General features: G+C 32.9%; 1 protein-coding gene across 2 annotated transcripts in view; it reads left to right on the top strand.

Annotated features, from left to right (window-relative positions):
- LOC123716013 (serine/threonine-protein phosphatase 2A 56 kDa regulatory subunit gamma isoform-like) overlaps nt 1-18,275 on the top strand; it is a 36,539-nt gene extending 18,264 nt beyond the window's left edge. The window contains exons 3-11 of one of the 2 annotated variants that reach the window (XM_045671479.1): nt 528-727; nt 5,206-5,409; nt 7,411-7,541; nt 9,436-9,553; nt 10,916-11,028; nt 11,676-11,838; nt 13,927-14,156; nt 14,506-14,620; nt 15,323-18,275. In XM_045671479.1, the coding sequence (XP_045527435.1) occupies nt 528-727; nt 5,206-5,409; nt 7,411-7,541; nt 9,436-9,553; nt 10,916-11,028; nt 11,676-11,838; nt 13,927-14,156; nt 14,506-14,620; nt 15,323-15,466 (1,418 nt within the window). In that variant the 3' untranslated portion in view covers nt 15,467-18,275. The remainder of the gene's footprint in view (nt 1-527; nt 728-5,205; nt 5,410-7,410; nt 7,542-9,435; nt 9,554-10,915; nt 11,029-11,675; nt 11,839-13,926; nt 14,157-14,505; nt 14,621-15,322) is intronic. The other variant, XM_045671480.1, reaches the window with a different exon arrangement.
- The last annotated feature ends 2,795 nt before the right edge of the window (nt 18,276-21,070 follow it).

Raw genomic sequence — 21,070 nt, 5'->3', positions numbered from 1 at the left:
GCGCTTCATATTGATACTATGTAGTTTAATTATCGAAAATACTGGAGCATAAAACCCTGTTGCGGTAAACGTATACCAACATATTTTTCGACGACTCCATTCCCTAGTTCCCTAAAGCTTGTTCAAGTTCAAGTTTTCGTTTAATCTGCGTTTATTAATTTGTATCCAAACAAATTAATGCTCGTCTTTTGGCTCTAGACGATTATAGACAATAAGTACCATTTTGTTATTATATTTTTCGTTTATAAATTATTATGTTGACCTATGACCTAGGTTTCTCAAAATCCAATACGTTTTTGACATACGGGAGTTGATGTGTTTAAGCCAGAAATACTGGATTCCCAAAAAACTTGTTTCGGCTTGAAAACATAAACATCGCAATTTTTCCGCGATATTTAAACATTAGGTTATGTTTTTTTTTTAAATTGTACTTTACACCCAATACTTCTGGACAGTTTTCGTCTCTTTCCAATCGAAATGTATGCTATAGGCATCCTAACATCTCATTACGGTATCTCAATTTGCAGATGCCCCAGCAGCGGAGCGTGAACAGTTGTTCGTGCAGAAGATTCGGCAATGCTGCTTATTGTTCGACTTTGCAGACGAGCCTTTGTCGGACCTCAAATGGAAGGAGGTCAAGCGGGGTGCACTGCTGGAAATGGTGGAGTACATCACCTCACAGCGTGACGTCATCACAGAGGCTATATACCCGGAGGCTGTTAATATGGTAGGTGATCTTGTTTCTAAATACTTGTAAAATTAATCCAAGTCTTCTTTCGGATTTTTCTTCAACTGCATAGGTCTCAAGACATGCCATATCTCAATGTATTTTTATCACCGTATCAGCTTTCGAATCATGATCAGTGCGCCGGTATAAAGCACATTGGAATCCTGAATTTTCTGAACCAGGGATTTTTCTGTTTAAATGTAATAAATCCGAATCTCTCTCAAGTAGATAGACTGTAACTCTGAAATTTAATCGACTATGAATACATCTAGCAAAATTTGCAGACTGATAAGGGTCACGTCTGACTCGTTCACGATTAAAGGTTGTTTTCACGCAAATGGCGTTAGTCTATGAATAAAATTAATCGATGGAATTGTCTGTCAAGGTCGTTCTATAGTAATCCCTAGAGAGACAAAACTGACTAGGTCAATTCTAATGTCAGGGTTTTGTTACTTACTACGATATTGTTCCTTCCTTAGTCTACAGTCTTCACATCTTTTTATATATGTTTTAATAATAAGAAGCCGAGAGAGCGATATTTTGCTTTGTGATGAGAGCAAGATTTGATATACGAGGAATTTTACGAGCGTTTTTTTGCATTTTGTACATTTACAAAACATCGGTACAACATTACAACAACATATACATAACATTTATTACTCACGAAACACACAAAAAAAGAAAAATAACAAAAAAAATTGGGAAAAAAGGAATAAGGTACATAGTATTGTCTTTTGTTGACATGGCTTTTACACATTAAGAAAACACTTTTTAAACGGATTGAAGCTATGTATTATTATTATAAACTAATAATAATAAACAATCCGTTGAAAAAGTGTTTTCTTAATAAGGTACATTTTAAATGTGTAATGTGTGTGTGTTGTAGATGTAACTGGCCCTAACTTAGCATTATGCTGTGGAGCAGACGTGTTCCGCAGCGCTGGTCATTCTGCCAGAGACCACAAAAGTCGACCTGCGTATTTTTATAACCATGTATCAGAAGATGATGTCTATTGAATTAAAACGTGAAATAATTTTCTTATTCAAAAACAACTGAGTGGGTGTTTTGGGTGCCGGAACGAACGGTTGGAACGGTTTAATGGCATTCCAATTAATTTCAATGGGGAAAATTACTTTGAGATACGAGCAAGGTTACGAAAGGAATTAAACTCGTATGTCGAGGTACCACTGTATCGCAGTTTCTTGTTTGGGTACAAAAGCCACGACAGTTTTTATATAGTATAGAGGATTGCATTAATCTTAAGTTTCTGAATTGCAGAAGTCATTTTCCCGTTTTTTTTTTTTAATATAAAGGAACGCCCTTAAACGAGTAGGACGCTCATCTGATGTTAAGTGATACCGACGCCCATGGACACTCAATGCCAGAGGGCTCGCGAGTGCGTTACCGGCCTTTTAAGAATTGGTACGCTCTTTTCTTGAAGGTAATTAATTGGTTCGGAAATACTTCAGTGGGCAGCTGAATTTGAATGATATATATTTTTAAGCATAGCTCCACCGTCGTTAGACCGTTCGGCGTGTTCGAGATGTCAGGGTACCAGGATGTCAGGTAGCCATATTAGGGTATAATCAATGACAACCAATGTCAACCTAACCTTATAAGGACATTCTTAAAAAGTTAGAAAATCCATTGACTTGGGACCGACTAAATAGCCTAATTTGATCTTTATACCCCGTATATATTTATTATGGTTCAACACATTTAATTCTCTTGTACACACACAAATACATTTTTATTTTATTTAAATTATTTTAGGAGTCGCTACTTTTCTTTAAATCCATTATACATTTTGCAATCTAAACTTTGTTTGAAAATAGGCACGGAAACAACCTAGGGAAATAAATTGTCGCATTGCAATTAATTATACATTAACCTTCAATTTTACCTTGATATTAGAAATGTGTTATTTGCATTTTAATACATACAATTTTGAATTTCTCTTGGGAAGCATTATTTTTAAAATATATATTTATTCCTACAGAAAACACGATGTACACTTATGAAGGTCAATGAAAATATTAATTAAAAAGTTGAAATGCAAGTCAACCCTTCGTCGCTATTTTAAATTTAAATAAATTGGACTAAAATAAATATTATTAATAAATGGGGAAGTTTTTTGTTTTACAAAATGTTTGTATCGAGCTGCACTTTGCTTTTCACATACTAAAACAATCAATTATAATAACAATAAAGACAAACGTTCATTCTCTATCAGCAGTAGGCATGGCGAATTAGTAGCACGCACTTATAGAACACGCAAACACGTAGTATCAAAGTGAATCAAGGTGGAAAATAATATATACCCTTTTAATACACCAGTTTAATAGAAAACAATACATCAATAGGTCGATACATGTATATTTGTCAGCCACTATACTTCTACTAAATAATATAATGTTAGGTATTTATTAGGTACCTAATCAGCATTAACATATACTGTAGGAAATGTATTATATATGATGTGGTGTAATTTAAATACCGTAGTGGCAGAAATTGTTTTGCTTGACCAGTAAAGAGGTCAGAAAATAATGCTCATCGTAAAAATTGTGACACATATTTACATTCAGCGCGGTTTTCTAAGAAATGTGATATTCCTATACGCAGCATTTTTCTTTAGCTTGCTTGCTTTTATCTTTTGATATATACAAATGAAAGCTGACCGATTTGACTAATTTTGATCTTGATGTATTTGTTGTGGTTCAGGGAAGGTTTCAACTGTGAGAAACGTTTATTAATAATTTAATTTTCTAAAACAATTTGTTTATAGCTTCAAAACATTTGATGTGTTTTTTTTATGAATAAAAAATTGTCAATTGGTCACAAGCATTTTATATTTTTAATGTAATTGACGCTGGTGATCTATTATTGGAGTAGAATAATGATTAGAATTACTTAGTCTCCATGTGTCTCAATTTTTCGATATGTTTCTTTCAATGGTGAGACGATATAAGGCTCAATATAGGGACATCATGTCGTCGCATGTGACACGATTGATTTCCTCATGGTTGGGCATTTGGACTTTTGAAGATGGTTTGCGGAGCTAATACGATATATGAGTGACGGTAATAATTATTTTCCTGCTCAGTTTCTGTATCAAAAGCCACGGGGTTATACTTAATAACGTATTTTTTTTAATTCAAGGTATATATTTGGACGTTAAGCTTTTAATGTACTAAAGAAAATAAGTTTTTAGTACAGATGCTCAAAAAGTGGCGTATTGCAGGGACGTATAGCGTTCGGGATGTGGGCTATTACATACTCGTGCTATTCCGAACTCGTGCGTTCTCTTTCCCAACTGTCAAAATAATGTCTATTAAAAAGAAAAAAACAACCACGAAGTTTCTACTAAACTTGATTAAATTCATAGAAGTTTTTATGACTCATGGAAATATTTTTAAAAAGAAGCTACTAATTTGTTTCAATATCAGATTTAATGGTTTGATTGATTTGATTCAATGAGTTAGGTTAGGTTTCATTTGTTCATCTCATAAATTTTTATTTTCATTTCATATCAATAAAAAAAATCCACTGAAGACTTGGCTGTATGCCCATACATAGTTTAGTTGTTTGTTGCACAAAATGCTTCAGAGAACGATTTATGTTCGTTCATCTACCTTCGTTGATAATGATAATGCATCAGATCCAATTCCATCAACTAGCAAACGCCATTGTAATAGTTTGACTCAAACACTAAGTATGCAACATATAACTTCCACAGTTAGTATAAGAAACTGTACCAATTTCAATGTACGAAATAAATGGTTAGTTAGATGAGTTTATTGTGTTTTTATTATTTTATTAAATTGCTTCATTTTTTCGCAACTGTATTAAAAATAGTTGTTCAGTACACGTGCGGAACTGTCATTGCAACTTGTTCAGACTGTCAACCTTCGGCTGCGCCTTGGCTCGGGTAGACATTTGTTGTGAACTCTTTGCAATGACAGGCTTTCCGCACTCGTAATGGAATATACTATTTTTTCACTTGTATTATTTCTTAAACATAAATAAAATCTACGAGTAGGTACTGTACGGTTCTTAGGTCATGGGGGTGGGGTGCTTTAAATAACAGAGGATTTTATTTATACTCTATATTAACAATAGAATATAAGCGAAATAATGAATTGCTAATTGCTATGTAACGAATGAATGCAATGTAACATTTAAAGAGAGTGCCTACGTCTGGCTATGCTCTCGGGGCGTAACTCCCACGATTCAGGAAATCGTAAGGCTTACAAAACTAAAACAGCTGAGTGAGCAAAATGTACAGACTTGGCTCGTACACAACCACCAAAAAGCCACTACAGGGACAACTTTGTGCCTGGAAATACTACTTACACATAGTGTATGAACTATACATGTACATGATGCTTTTAATTATAGATATTTTAATATTCTATATTCATTTTATATATAATTTTGGCATATGTATTTTGAAGAATCCTTTTTGTTTTGTGAACAGTTCGCAGTCAACTTGTTCCGAACATTGCCGCCCTCATCAAACCCAAATGGTGCGGAATTCGATCCTGAAGAAGATGAGCCAACCCTGGAGGCGGCGTGGCCACATTTGCAACTGGTTTACGAGCTGTTCCTTCGACTGCTTGAGTCGCCAGACTTCCAGCCAAATATAGCCAAGAAATATATTGACCAAAAGTTTGTCTTGCAGGTGAGTAAATTTATATTCCCATTCCCAACAATAATTATTTCGTGTATTGACACAATTTTACTATTGCTTTAAATGTTGGCGAGCGTAATGGATTGACTGAAATGTGGACAAACGTTTATAAGAAATTAGCAAATCACTTGAATATAAAAAAAATATTGTCTAAATCTAATTATTTTATTTTTTAGAATCTTTTAACAATAGAGGAAAGGAAGCGTCTATATACATAATTGTACTGCATCTTCATCAAGTATTAGGTTAAAATCGTCATGGTTTAGTATGACAGCCCGAAAGTATCAACTATTCATACAACTTCAATAATTTCTACACGTATTCGAATGATGTATGCTCCCGTTTGACAATTTCGCCCAAGACGCTTTTTACCTTTTCAATATAAAAAAAATATTGTTACTTTTCAATTGCGATAGCTATTTATTTATTTATTTATTCATTTGGGAAACAAACAGATACATCTCTAAAAGTAGAAGTCAGAAAAGAAATATAAACATAAGAATTAAAGCATTGGATATATCCACAAAAAGTTTCACTGATAAAAAAGGATATAAAGCAAAACAAAACGTGACATGACAGAGAACAAAATATTTAAGTAGACAATACAAAGTTTATAGATCGGTAGAACGACAACAAAACACATACTAGTAGCCAAAATAAGAAGAAAGATACAAGGTTTACTACTCGAATAGTTGTTTTAACCTATTCTTAAATGAAGCTGTAGAGGAGTGCGAAAAAAGATCGATATTAGTAGTAGAATCAAAAGTAGAACGCATCCTGTGAAGAGGCTCACGGAACCCAATGTTGTATTCTATATATAGTGTCTAGAGTAATTAATTTGTGGTTATCTACAATGGCCCTACGCGCTTGGGGGGTAATCAGCCGTTAATTATTTTTGATTGATATTATTATCCGTTCGATAAGTGTTGTTTTTTTGAATGCGTTCGTTTTACAACAAACATTGTTAATTGTTAAAACACAAAAATAGTGTTTGAATTAAAATAATTTTTACTATATACAGTTATGAGCGTCATATTTAAAATAAAAATAACAAGGGCGAAATGGAGGCAAAAAACTATTAGCCATCGACGGATCTGCAAACATTACGCCAGGCTTCATTTGACATGTGAAACAAAATGTAATAATAATAATTTAACAGAATTCTGAATAAATAAAATCTGTAGTTTTAGAAAAAGAAATTGCTATAACATAATGTTTTACATCCACCTGTAGTCTGTGGAGTGTAGTAACTGTGGACAAGAATAAATACTAGAGTGATTATACGCTTGAGGAACATTTAGGCGCATTTTCTCTAATTTTTCGTTATATGGTTTGGTAGGGAAGGTTTTGGAACAGGACTTTTGACTCTACACACTATATCTTACACTGTATGCATAACAGTAATATCAAATGTTAAATTAATATCAATAGGTAATTTGTTCAATTAATATTATATTATAAGAATATCAACCCCGAGATGCTTTCGGCATATGAATAAATATTGAATATGATATATAAATTCTTTAACAGCGCTGTGTCGTTCAATTTCATACGGTACCACATTGACACATGACATCATGACATTTAGTAAACAAATGAATTAACCAAAGACGCAATCAGGAAATTTAAAACAGACGTTTATTCATCATTCATCTATTTAAAAATGAAATTTAAAATATGTTGCTAAGCTACAACTGGAGTATATTTTTAATTAGTCAAAGGATTAATTAATTTCAAGAACTGTGAAGGTTTTAATGGAGGGAACAACTTGTTTTTATTTTATATAGTATTCCGGAAAAACGAACAATTTGTTTGGCGTAGAAAAATGTTGCATATGTTGATATATCCTAAAAAGGTACATAAAAAATATATTATGGCGAAACGTAGTTCGCGGGTAGAGCTAGGTTTTAATAATGATTAATAAACTACAATGCCTCAACATTGTTATTGTTCGGTTTGACAACAATTAAAATTAATTCACTTTGTCGACAGCTCCTCGAACTATTCGACACAGAGGACCCAAGAGAGCGGGACTTTCTCAAGACTACTCTACATAGGATATATGGAAAATTTCTAGTTCTACGTGCCTATATAAGGAAACAGATCAACAATGTTTTCTATAGGTAAGAACTGATAGCAATTCTATAGTTAATAGTAACCTAATACGTGTGTTCCAAAAATATGAAAAATGAGCATAACGACATTGGTCAACCATTGACAATGCTGACTCGTTTGTCCTTAATTATTTTAGCTGAAGGTGTGCGCTCCGACAGCTCACATGTAATATATTTCAAGATATTTGGCACCAAACACCAACTACTAAATAACCCAGTGAGGCCACTATTAATTTTTTATTTAGACCACAAAATCATGGAAAAGGACAAGCACATGATAGAAATTCACGTACATATAAATATGAGAAGCGGTACCGACAACAACAACAACAATAAAATAATTAAATTATTTCTTGAACAGCTACTATAGGCAAATAGGTAAGCCTTCTGACACGGCAATTTTTGAGTATGGCCACATCTTGAAAATAATTTGGCGCGAAAACGGGGTTCGAAGTTTTCTAATGTTTGTGGGCCATAATCATAATAAGCGAAGTTAACAAACAATCTGAATTATAATCTATGTTAATATGTCATTATTTGGTAGGTTAAAAGTACTTTTCTATGGTTTTAAAGTTCATCTCTTTTACTTGCGTTTGTCACCAATTGCTGCCGCGGTTATTATGAATAGGCCATGAGTAAATGAGTTTTTACATTCATTGCGTGTCAAACGTCCAATTTAAAGTGCAGATTTTATTCGATATTAACATGCAAATAAATGGAATGTAAATTCTATTGGCCCAGGTTAGGGTTAGTTCGGCATGACGTCATCGTCTAACATTACCGTATTTATAAATCGTAAGTAATCATAATATAATTTTTTGAGTTATTCAATATTTTTTTTTTGTATTTGAGTGGATTAAACACTTACATTAATTACATAACATTAAATATTATCGTGTAGGATTAATTTAGTTTAATAAGCTTAATATAATAATATAACTTTTATTGTTGTTGTTTTTATGATCTCCCACCTTTGCCATCCATTTGCTATTCTTGTTTTGATCTGTGGTGGTTATAACAGTTGGAGATATAATTTGGCCCAGTTAAATGTACTCTTCGTCATATTCGAGAGGTTTTTAAGTTTGTTTCTTATGGGTTTTATATAACAGATCACACATACAAAAGTTTAAATAATGTCCAAAAATATCCAACTATTGCAATGATTACACGAGTGACAACAGTCACTTTAATACAATAAATAATAAAAATAAAAATGAATAATAAGCATTATTATAAACTTTATTTATGAACTTACCATGGGTTTCTTAGTGTCTACTTTGGATACTACAATGTTTCGCAAAACATTAAAAAGTGGAGTATTTAGGTATAATAAGATTGTATCAATAATTCAAATATTTATGCGAGTACTATACATATACATTATGTAACTCGTCTCATGTACAGCATACCCCACTATAACGCGATAGACCCGGTCCCCGTTATAGGAAAGGCGTTGTAGGAGTGTTTTCGTAAAACCGTTTTTATGTATAAATTGAAAAGCTTGAGACACGAATTTAATAAAGTTATTTAGTTAAATTTTATAACAACAAAATTGGAACACAGATGCAAAGGTATGCAGAACTAATTATGGACTTGACAAATCATTATAAATTTCACACTACCCAAAATATATCATGAGAAATCTCCGCGTTATATGGAGGATTAATTCTCAGCAATCGTGGGTGCAGAGAGAATTAAGATTTATATAAATAATGTAATGAATTCGAATATTTAATAGATTATTTGTATTGAAATGTATACGTCCAGTTTGCTATATATTTTTAAATTTACTATAATATTGTTTCTCTATATATAAACTGATATTTGCAAAACGCAATATTGATATCTGACTTAATTGAGTTACGTGCAATTAATATGCATTTAATTTTATATTTAATTACAGGTTTATATATGAGACGGAACATCACAACGGCATTGCCGAGTTATTAGAGATACTTGGATCAATTATTAACGGCTTCGCGTTGCCACTCAAAGAGGAACATAAACAATTTTTGCTTAGGGTAAGTTATGAATTACTTTCGTATTTTAGAACGTGAGAATCAAGATCCAAGGTCTCTTTAAAACGAGAAGAGATTACGGGACAGAGATACCAGTGCTAATCTCAATTGATTAGTTAAGCAATAATAATGAACATAAGTCCCCAAAAAATATAAGAGAATCATAATTTTAAAAACCTTTTTGAAGTATTACATATTTGTCAGTGCTCAGGTAGACATTACGATTTGAGATACGAATTACAATGTGATGCGTATCAGTGCAAGTCTAAATTTGTTAGAAGAAAAGCAATAATATTGAACACAACAAATGTTAGAAAGTTACAAGAGAATTATAATTTAAGAACCTTGCAGTTGGCTTAGGTCCGGCATCTGAGCTGAAAAGCGGTATGGAAAAATTATAATTTTAAAACAAAAGTTTTGCCAACGGAAATATATAATAGAATAAAGTAAAAAATATATATAACAAAAATAAGTATACTGCAGCTGTAATATTAGCTTATTTTAACAATTAAAAAACAGTTCTCTCCCGCTCAAGCCTATACTTACCTTCTTAGTGATCGCCCTAGGCATTCTGAGTGCCATACATTATCAACTCCGATGTACTAAATACAATTGCTAGATATAGAATACTAGATTTGCACTAGGCATGTCAAAAATGCAAATCTCATCTAAAGATTGCATAATTCTCAGGTAGTTTACCTCATTGTTAAATTCAGTTTGATATTGTTAAACCTTTCAAAACATTATAACTTTAGTTTTATCTGATTTATAAGTTTTTAAAAAAGCAAAACGGCTTTAAAATCGTGCCTATAACTTTGTTACATTCCATAATGTACACTGTATATGTATCACTATAAATTTTTGTGTAACAAAATAAAGAACCTTAGAAATTGAATCACATTCTCCGCAGTTACCGCTTGATTTCCAAAGTATATCAATCAACAAGAATTTCTTAGATGTTTAATGTATTGAAAGAAAACAATTTTTTAACCGGATTAAAAGCTATTTGCATTGTTATAAACTTATAATTATTTTACATAAATTTAAATTTTTCCGACGTTTCGCGTGCTTTACAGCGTGCGTGGTCACGGTGACTGAAGACAAAAGGTGTTGAATGTGAAAAGTATCACAGCTGTAGAGAAAGTTGTGTTATATGTATTTATTTCCCCGGAGTTGGTATTGACTAAAAGATGACTGCAAAAACCCGTCAAGCACGCGAAACGTCGGAAAATTTAAAATTATGTAAATAATTATAAGTTTATAACAATACAAAAAAAGCTTTAATCCGGTTAAAAAATTGTTTTCTTTCAATGTGTAAAAGCTGTGTTAACCAAAGACAATACTATGTTTAATGTGTTATTCCAGGTATTACTCCCACTGCACAAGGCAAAATCTCTATCAGTCTACCACCCACAGCTGGCCTACTGCGTGGTGCAGTTCCTTGAAAAGGATCCGTCTCTCACACAGCCCGTTGTTCGGTAAGATTAAATCCTTCAGTAATATGCAACTGTTACGTTAAAACTTACAAGCTCGAATATCTATAGATGCACATTGCAATAATGTTACAAAATTGTTAATAATACATATAGACTAACATAACATACATTTGTACATATATGATATCGTTATAGGCGATACGTGCTGTAGTGACCCATCGCCACGCAAACAATAGCTTTTTTTTAGATGTTTCACACCAAAAAGTGTTCCTAAAAAGCCGGTAACACAACTTCGAACGAGCTTATTTAATCCAGCTAAACAACAAACTATACCAAATTTAACATATACTAATCTTCCATCATCCCTTAATGGCCTATAAATAAATAATATTTTTTTGTCTTTTGTTAACATTGCTTTTACACATTTAAAGAAAACACTTTTTTTTACCGGCTTGAAGCTATGTATTATTATAAACTTATAATTATTTTATATAATTAAAAAATACCGACGTTTCATGTTTCACGAATTTAATAATTATAAGTTTATATTAATACATAGCTTCAATCCTGTAATAAAGTGTTTTATTTTATATTTCTTTGGTTTTTTTTATATCAGTGTATATTATTATAGTATATTATATTATTCTTATCTCAATTTTGCACCCTGATATTAAATAAACCGTTTCTAGGGCATTACTTAAATACTGGCCGAAGACACATTCACCAAAGGAGGTGATGTTCTTAAATGAGATGGAAGAAATCCTAGACGTTATAGAACCGGCAGAGTTCCAGAAAATCATGGATCCGCTGTTCCGTCAACTGGCCAAGTGCGTTTCAAGCCCACATTTTCAGGTATGTTCAGTTGCCATCCGGTATAAATATGATTTGATTATTATTAAATAAATGCTCCTACGCAGTATTGACTTCAGCGTGTGACTCTCATCCCTGAGGTCGTAGGTTCGAGACCGGCTTTGCACCAATGGACTTTCTTTCTATGTGCGCATTTAACAATTGCCAAACGGCGAAGGAAAACATTGTGAGGAAACCGGCTTTTGGTTTATAGAACATGTGGCAAACGCATGGCCTATGGACGCACTCAATGCCATAGGGCTCGCCAGTGTTTGCCGGTCGGTTTGCTTTATACCCGAAAAGTCGAAGGCGTGCGTGATGAACAGGAGGCTGATCACCTACTTGCCTATTAGATTAACAAATGATCATGAAACAGATACAGAATCTGAGGCCCAGAACCACAAAGATAGCGCCACTGATTTTTTTTTATTCTGACATAAATGTTCCACTTACTTAATTAAATATATTAATTATATTGTGTTACATTTTATCTCAATATTTGAGGATTCAAAATTCCTTTGTTTATAAGAATATTATAATGCCATTACAAATTTTATAAATATTAATTAAGAAATATTGATAAATTATTTTTAATACAACCAAGGACTAATTACGGAAAACTAAATAGTATTCACAAATATTTAATACATTTGCATCCGGTTTAAAAAAATAAAACCTTTTTACAAATTTAAAAATATATTTTAAAAGTACTTACATATAAAATAACGAAAATACATATATAAATCTATGTAAATATCGTAAAAGAAAATATCAATATATATTAATGGACTAAATATGTATTTACAAAACATCAAAAAGGCCCATTTATTTATATCTGTGAACTAGATAGAACTTAGATAGTCTAAGAAATTATTTCTATTCGACAGTCACATAATGCATGTTGTAACATCAATGTGACCTACGTACACTTTTGTAAATAATATTGTTCATATTGTTAGAAACTTATATTTTTATTTTATAAAGCTTATTTTCAAATAATTGCATAACACATGTACATAACTAACTTAAATTTTCTCGCTAAGTGAATGTAATTCTTTGAGAAATAAAGTAACTTTGAACCGACTCCAAAAGCAACGATATGGTTCTATTATGAACAAGAATATGGGTTAAGTATGGCGGTTGTTAGATGGATTTATAGATAAACTAGCTGCCCCCGCGAACTTCGTTTCTCCTTAATGTGGTTTTAGTTTTAGCCTTAATACCGTGACACGAAAGAATAATTTCACTGTATTATCGTCACTATATTTTGAATTTGATTTACACTTCGGTCTAAGTAACACGTGGTTGGCTATGCTAACACCAAAAATTAAAAAAAGTAGAAATAATTGAATTTTACGGTATTTCGTTTACTACAAAATAAATTTAATTTATACTTAGCCTCAATAACACGTGGTAATCATGATATTGAATTGTAGCTTTATGACACGTTTGTCGGTTTACCATAGCAGTGCCATCTAATGATTACTTACTCAATCCAGTCGAAAAGTATCGACATCTGTTAGAATCTTTTGGAATTAACAGATAATTGTGACTGTCAATTAATGATAGACAAATAATTTGCAATAAAATAAAATTGCGACTATAATTAAATATCTAAGCTATCCTATCTCTTAAGTTGGACCAGACTGCTCACGGTGTGCCAATTTAATTTAAAATCGGTTAAGTAGTTTAGGAGTCCATCGCGGACAAACATCGTGACAGGAGATTTATATATATTTAAATCTCTTTGTTTGAAGTAAAGTGTGTATGAGCTTATAACTAACATACATTTAGGAGTAGCGTTTTAAATCTAAGTGACATGCCTATAAATAATATAGTGTAGTCGGCTTTGGACAGTATTGGATAAGAGTATGCTATATTACAATTTATGCGTGTATGGAATACTAAGGAGCTAATTTATTACTAAGTTGACTTTTTTACAATTTATTGGCTACAAGTGTGTGTGTTAACATTTGTTAGCGCTTCTAATTATTAACTAAAATATATATACGTAACTTAACTAACGTTATAACACAACGTTTATGTAAATTTTAATGTTTGTGACGTTCATAAGTGTGTATTCGTGCCCAGGTCGCAGAACGCGCACTATACTACTGGAACAATGAGTACATTATGTCTCTAATATCGGACAACGCGACTCACATATTGCCAATAATGTTCCCGTCGCTGTACTGCAATACAAAGTCTCACTGGAACAAGACAATCCACGGCCTGGTCTACAACGCCCTTAAGCTCTTCATGGAGATGAACCAAAAACTCTTCGATGAATGCACGCAACAATTCAAGCAGGCGAAAGAGAAGTGAGTTTGATATTTTTTTTAATAATTTTAAAAATATTTATTAAAAAATGTATGTACAGGAACGATCCATAGTTATTACCAGTTTAAAAGTAATGGTTATTAGATTGCTCTTCATTACTAAACACATGTGATAATTTTATAAGTATGTATGTTTATGCATAAATTTCTCGGAAACTAAGTTATATATATTTAAATCAGGTTTCCAGGAGCAAGGTGCAGTTTTATCAATATCGGATTAGTGGTTTTTTTGTTACATGTGTTCCTTAGCGCTGATTAGATATTTGTAGGTATATTTATTTCAATTGGATTTATTAAGAAAGTTATACAAATAAATTATTTCTTTGGCCAGGGAGATAGAACGGCTTCATCAGCGCGAAGAACTATGGCAGCGGTTGGAGGCTGTGGCGGCGACTAATCCCGCCTGTCGACAGCTTGACTCTGAACCGCTCACGCCTGATGCTGAGGTGAGATATTTATACATAACGGCGAAGATAGCCGCTAATCCAAAACCCTCATGAAGTTAGCTACTGAATAACACTCATCCTTATGTAAGCCACTAATCAACAATGACTGTCAAGTTATCGCGATCGTCACGAAATAAGCTCATTTTTTAATTAATCGGTGAGCAGTGTTGGCTAAGTGACTTCAGCGTGCGAGTCTCACACCTGAGGTCGTAGGTTCGATCCTGTCTGTGCACCAATTCACTTTCCGTCTATGTGCACATTTAACATTCGCTCGTTTCTCACATGTAGTATTCAGGGCGCGCAAGACGAGCGTAAATGGTGCTCCTCTAAGTAAATTTGTGATTATATGCTATTCGCAACCCAGTCTGTCCAACATTTCCAAATTATAACTTCTAAATTATACAATTTATTAATTAAGTCCATATTAGGGTTTCCTGGAAGAAATCGCTTGTTGATAAGGCCGCCTGTTGCCTAATAACTTATGTAACCCACTTACTTTTTGTTTTTTTTATTTGTATAATTATGTATATAAGGGTAACATATATATAAATAAATAAATAAGTCTCATCCGAGCCATTGCAGCGTTTCATTTTTCCTTTAGATAACTTGTAAATACTATATATAAGAAAATGTTTATGTATTGTATGTATGTTATTTAAATTATAAACGGAAAGAATTCACAAAAAATACATTAACTTTCAGATCCGAAAGAATCACAACGCTACTAAGCCACTACTGCGCAAGAAATCTGACCTGCCAGCTGACGCCTCCACTGTGAAGGCCCTCATTGAACACAAGCGGCCAGACCCATATCTCACGACCCCACCGGACGCGGACAAGTGCTAGCGGACTTTGCCCCACGGGGGCCTTTGCCCCGATCGGGAATAAGTGCAAGCTGAGTAAGTGACCCCAAAAACATTCCCAAATGTGAAATTTCAACTTTATCTGGACTCATTTGGTGCCAACGGCCTTTATGTGAAGTGAAATCGGTACGAATTCTATGAGATCAAAAATCACGACAAACTTCATACTAGAATTTGGCGCTTTTTGTATTCTTTATAACAAAATATCATCATCACTGATACTAAAGTTTAATATTGTTAAAAAATAATCAACAGTTTATTCTAATCGCTAAACTCATTGGGACCATGAAGTTAGCGCCGATCCAAAATGATCGCGAAATTAGCCATGCCATAATTACATTGAAGTTAGCCGCACATCTAAACACTGTCGTGAAGTTAGCACAAGTGTCATTACGTTCTAATCCACATTTTTTTAAATTGTTAATAGTCACAGAGCTTATTCACATCGTTTATGAAGTTTGCCGCTGAATATTATATTCGGCGTCGCAAACTACACGCATAAGACAATAAATACAAAATGACTATTATTAAAAATATATTTATTGTATTATCTCTAGCCTTATCGTTTATTTTTGATCATAACATAACAGAAAATGCAAGAATTGGCTATTAAGACAAATATATTTTATTTACGATAATTGTTTAATGTCGCACGAAGTTCGCAATAATTCTATTTGCCGATGGCCATTTGATCTTCGCACTAATCACCTCCTAATGTATCTCACATTCGACTCAGGGAGTGACTTATATGTCACAAAGTATTTGATATACGGTTCGGTTCGATCTAGTGGACTATGAATGTTTGAGAGTATGAACGGAAAGATTTGATATCAAAGTCAAATAATGTGACATTAATTTTAACATGTAGAAGACAAATATAAAATTATTTATACGAGTTCATACTCTATTTTTAGATACACAATAGATTTCACTAAGTGTTAGAAAATAAGTTTTGTAAAATTTGACATAATTCACAAATAAGTAATAAACGTTGGTACTAAAACCATTCACAGCTTACGATAGCAAATAGTATATGAACACAATTTTTTGATGTAATTTCGAAGATTTAAAAACTTTATCATTATCAACAACAGCATTTAACTTTTTTCATTAATATCTTACACTTAAATAGTGCCAATATTAGATTTGATCATTGACTTCACAATAAGAAAGGTTGTGTGGATCATGATTTCATTTCCAATGTTGTCAACCACAGTCCTGTTCTCGACAGAAGCCAGATTGATTATACAAATATAACTTTACGTGTTACGATAATCATAATTGTTTAGCACTGTGTGTACAGCGGCACTGCAAACTCATTGTTTAATGAATACTAGAATATTTTTAGTTGTATTTAGTTAAATTATAAACCTCACGATAGAATTACATAGTTAAAAATAATTATAGTTATACGTTTCTTGTTGTAGGTAAATTATTGTCCTAGTCTATTGACATTTTAAAACGATTATTTACCTCATTGACATAAAGTTTTCAGTTCTTGCCATAACAAAAATGTGTGTTAGCTCCGATGTTAAATAATTTATTACTAATAAATTTCACGTTTTCAATTAACTTTAAAGTGTCAATATACAGGTCTACTTAATGTTTTCAATGACTCATAACTCGATAAAGGTAACGCCACATAGTTTCCAAACATCTAATTGGTTACCATGGCAACACTCTATAGTCCATCTTTTATATATGCGTTTAAATAACATAGCAAATGGCGTATAGATTATCGACGTCTGTCTCTTCACGTGTTGGGGATCTATTTTTGAAATTACATTTATCGAATTAAAGTTATATAACGTTAACAGTTTATATTCGTGCTGCATATTGTGCGAAATTCTGAGTCTGATTTTGTGTAAGATGTATTTATTTCTACACACACGTATGACTGTTTAGAATGAACTAATTTAGCTTGACTGTAAGTTTTGTAACGCTGTAATATTAGTTAGGTATATCAAATTGTCCAATATTATTTATTTCTAGGCACTTTTCCGATCGCCATTTGTTTAATTATGTATGAATTTTATCTTCTATTGGTATACGTTCGGTTGTTTATTTTATATTTATCTTTTCTAATAATTCACTGCACCGAATCCAGCAAATAATTGTTATCCGTAATTTAACCTGTAAGTTAAGTTTACCGCACGACTGTACGTGCCGAGTAGTTAAGGTCTAGCAGTATTCACGCTTCAGGAAGCGACTTATTGCAAGTTTTGTATGACTTAGTATAAGTTTGCGTGTACAGTCGCGCGGTACTGTGTGTATAAAGATCTCGGAGTGCGAATGAATGGACTGAGTACACGATAGCGAATTATTTGCGACGCTATTTAACAAATTTTTGTATAAATATTTATAACGATAATGTAACTGTTGAAAACAAAATATTGTAACAAATGACATATTATAAGGTGCTTATGATTATCGTTATAATACAAAGTTGTGCATATAAGACGCTGTTTAATTTATTGGTATTTCTACCCAAGGATCACATTTTCAAAGATTGATTGTGTGTGTAAGGCAAGGCGCATGTGCGGTACTGCGGTAGTGCCATTTTAGTAGAAGAAATCATTATATAATCTGTAAAGTATTGAGTATGGAGAGTTATAAACAGAGCGACGGTTTCGAGGGTCGTTTGTGAGGTTTCACTGAGGTTTTTACTTAACGCATCTTTTATTTAACTATAGCCGTATGATGTGCGCGGGATCAATTGGCGGATTTCCGCCATTTGTTTAGGATATGAATACACTGTTTGCACAGAAAATTAAATCTATTAACAAAGAAAGTTGTTCACAGTTTCACTTTTTGTATTCAGTTGCAAAATACAACGTACGCATACTTAAATAGTATTGTTCATTACAAGTGCGGAAAGCCATTTGCAAAGAGTTCCGACAAATGGCTACCCGAGCCGAGGCGCCAGCCTAAGGTGAGGGGTTGACAGTCGGAAAAAGTTGCAATGACGGTTTCGCACGTGTACTGAACAACTATTTTTAATACAGTTGCAAAAAAATGGAGCAATTTAATAAAACCATTTGCTTTTTTCTCTTCTCTCCACGCAATAAATTCGTCGTATGTAGATATGTAGCGACTTTTTTACTTATCCGGTAAAATGTTCGCCGAAGCTTTTTGTGCAATTATACTGAGTTCCGGTGGTGTTAATTCAAATAAAATATTGTCGAAATTACTCATTTTGTGCAACAAACAACTAAACTCGCAAGAACATTTTTCGAAAATGGTGCCAAATATAAAAGAATATAAGTAGAATTTTTTTTTGTTTCTTCACCCATTCTGGGTAGGCAAAGGGAACTATGCCCATACAGCCAAGTCTTTAGTAGATTTTTTTATTGAAATTAAACCTAACCTAACTCATTGAATCAAATAATTCATATCAAATCTGATATTGAAACCAATTAGATTAGATTATTCTTTATAGAAATATTTGCATGAATCATTAAAACTTCTATGAATTTAATCAAGTTTAGTAAAATCTTCGTGGTTGTTTTTTTTTTCTTTTTAATAGACATTATTTTGACAGTTGGGAAAGAGAACGCACGATGCGTTAAAGGTAAAGAAAAAGCTCGAGTGTGTAATAGCCCACATCCCGAACGCTATACGTCCCTGCATTACGCCACTTTTTGAGCAACTGTATTAAAAAACATATATCATAATTGAATTACATGAAAAGTAACGTAGATTAGGTGGATCCAGCAACGAACATTGGCAATAATGTTCAAATATCACAATTTTTAATGGAATATTTAAAAAAATATAGTTTTTTATAGTGCTTTTACTATTTGGACACATTAATTACGCAAACTGTCATTTTATTAATATCTTGAGAAAATTAATGACACAGTTCTGTCAAGTGATAATCGACATTACGTGACATAACATTACGCGCAACTGCACTTTATGGGCAATTTTATTTCAGATTACGGACATTGACACTTAAGCAAAACTCAAAACGTAATTTATTCACGTAGTATAAAAACAGCAGCTACAGGTAAGAAAACACACAGTCTAAGGTCGATTTCAGTTATATTAATTTTTATTGTCTGAGGTTGTCTGTCAATTTATAATCGTTACGTGTAAAGTTAATTCTGGCAATATTTTTATTAATTTTTGATAAATTCTTTAAAACCAATGTGCACGGCCACACAATAAGAAGTCCGCAATATAGAAAAGATTTTTTACTTTTTTAATTATATTTACAAATATATAAACTTAAGGCCCTATCCCAGCACGAATTTCTGAGTCAGTGTTTTGGGGTGGTCTCTCATTGCAGTACGCAATGGAGAGCTGGCACTGAGACGCGCCGGCCCGTTATAACAATTGGTTATAAAAAATAAAAATAAATCAATGGCGCTACAACCTTTTTAAGTCTGGGCCTCAGATTTATGTACCTGTTTCATGAACATTTGTAAATTGAATAGGCAAGTAGGTGATCAGCCTTCTGTGCCTGACGGACGCCGTCGACTTTTTAGGTCTAAGGCAAGCTTTCCTTACTATGTTTTCCTTCACCGTTCAAGCTAATGTTAAATGCGCACATAGAAAGAAAATCCATTGGTGCACAGCCGGGGATCGAACCTACAACCTCAGGGATGAGCGCCGCACCCTGAAGCCACTAGGCCAACACTGCACTGCACTGCAAATGTAAAACATTAAATTAATATAATTTTATCAATTTTTATTTCTGAAATGAATTAATTGACTTGCGGTAAAATATATCGTGTAAATTTCGAAGTCATCTTCTATATACATCGTCGTCATAAAATGACTTCAAAGTGTCAAAAATTGGCTATGTTTTTATCGAAGTTGTTTAAATCGTGTATCGATCTTTCAACATGGATACATAAACTACTCAACTCCACCATATATGTTTTCCATTCGCCATACTTCAAGAAACGATGACAAAAAATGGAAAGAAACAATGTGCTTTTTTGGAGTTTGGCGACCGTATAAGCCCTTAATAACGAGTGGGATCTCCCCTTGCCATTTTGGCAATACAGTTTTAATCCTTTTGACATGCCTATATAATATTTGTCTAATAACGTTTCGTTCAACAGGTTGCACTGATCTTACTCGTCTATTTATAACACCTCAGACCTGTGCAAATCTAAACGATGGATCCCAACAATATTAATTTAAAAAATTGCCAAAATTCACTTCACGCGTATTAAATTACCGATTACAAATACATTTCCTTGGGTGTCCGTTTTTTTGCAAGTGTTTATAGTTAAGTATATTATTCTTCAAAAATGTTATGAAAATATCACATCACATTTTTAGATCAAATTTAGTTCTCGGTGTTTTCATACTAACATTCAATCAGTGTTAATGAAGTTAACGATCTATAAAGTGGCAAATTTAAGTACCTTCACTGGCCACAATAATATTATAGTCTAAATTCAAGACTTTTAATTCGCCGATCGGTTTTTTTTCAGCGAAAAGTAAAAAGAAAACCCTACATCACAAAACTTGCTAGATAAAATGGCGGATCTGGCGCACCAAATGTTTTAAGAAGTTTTTATCATTATGTACCACCAACTGAAACATTTACTCTTTCGTCTAATGCAATTGC

Source organism: Pieris brassicae, chromosome 11 (genome assembly GCF_905147105.1).
Source record: "Pieris brassicae chromosome 11, ilPieBrab1.1, whole genome shotgun sequence".
Taxonomy (NCBI): Eukaryota; Metazoa; Arthropoda; class Insecta; order Lepidoptera; family Pieridae; genus Pieris; species Pieris brassicae.
The sequence above is the reverse complement of the archived record's forward strand: the minus strand, read 5'-3'. Positions and strand labels throughout refer to the sequence as shown.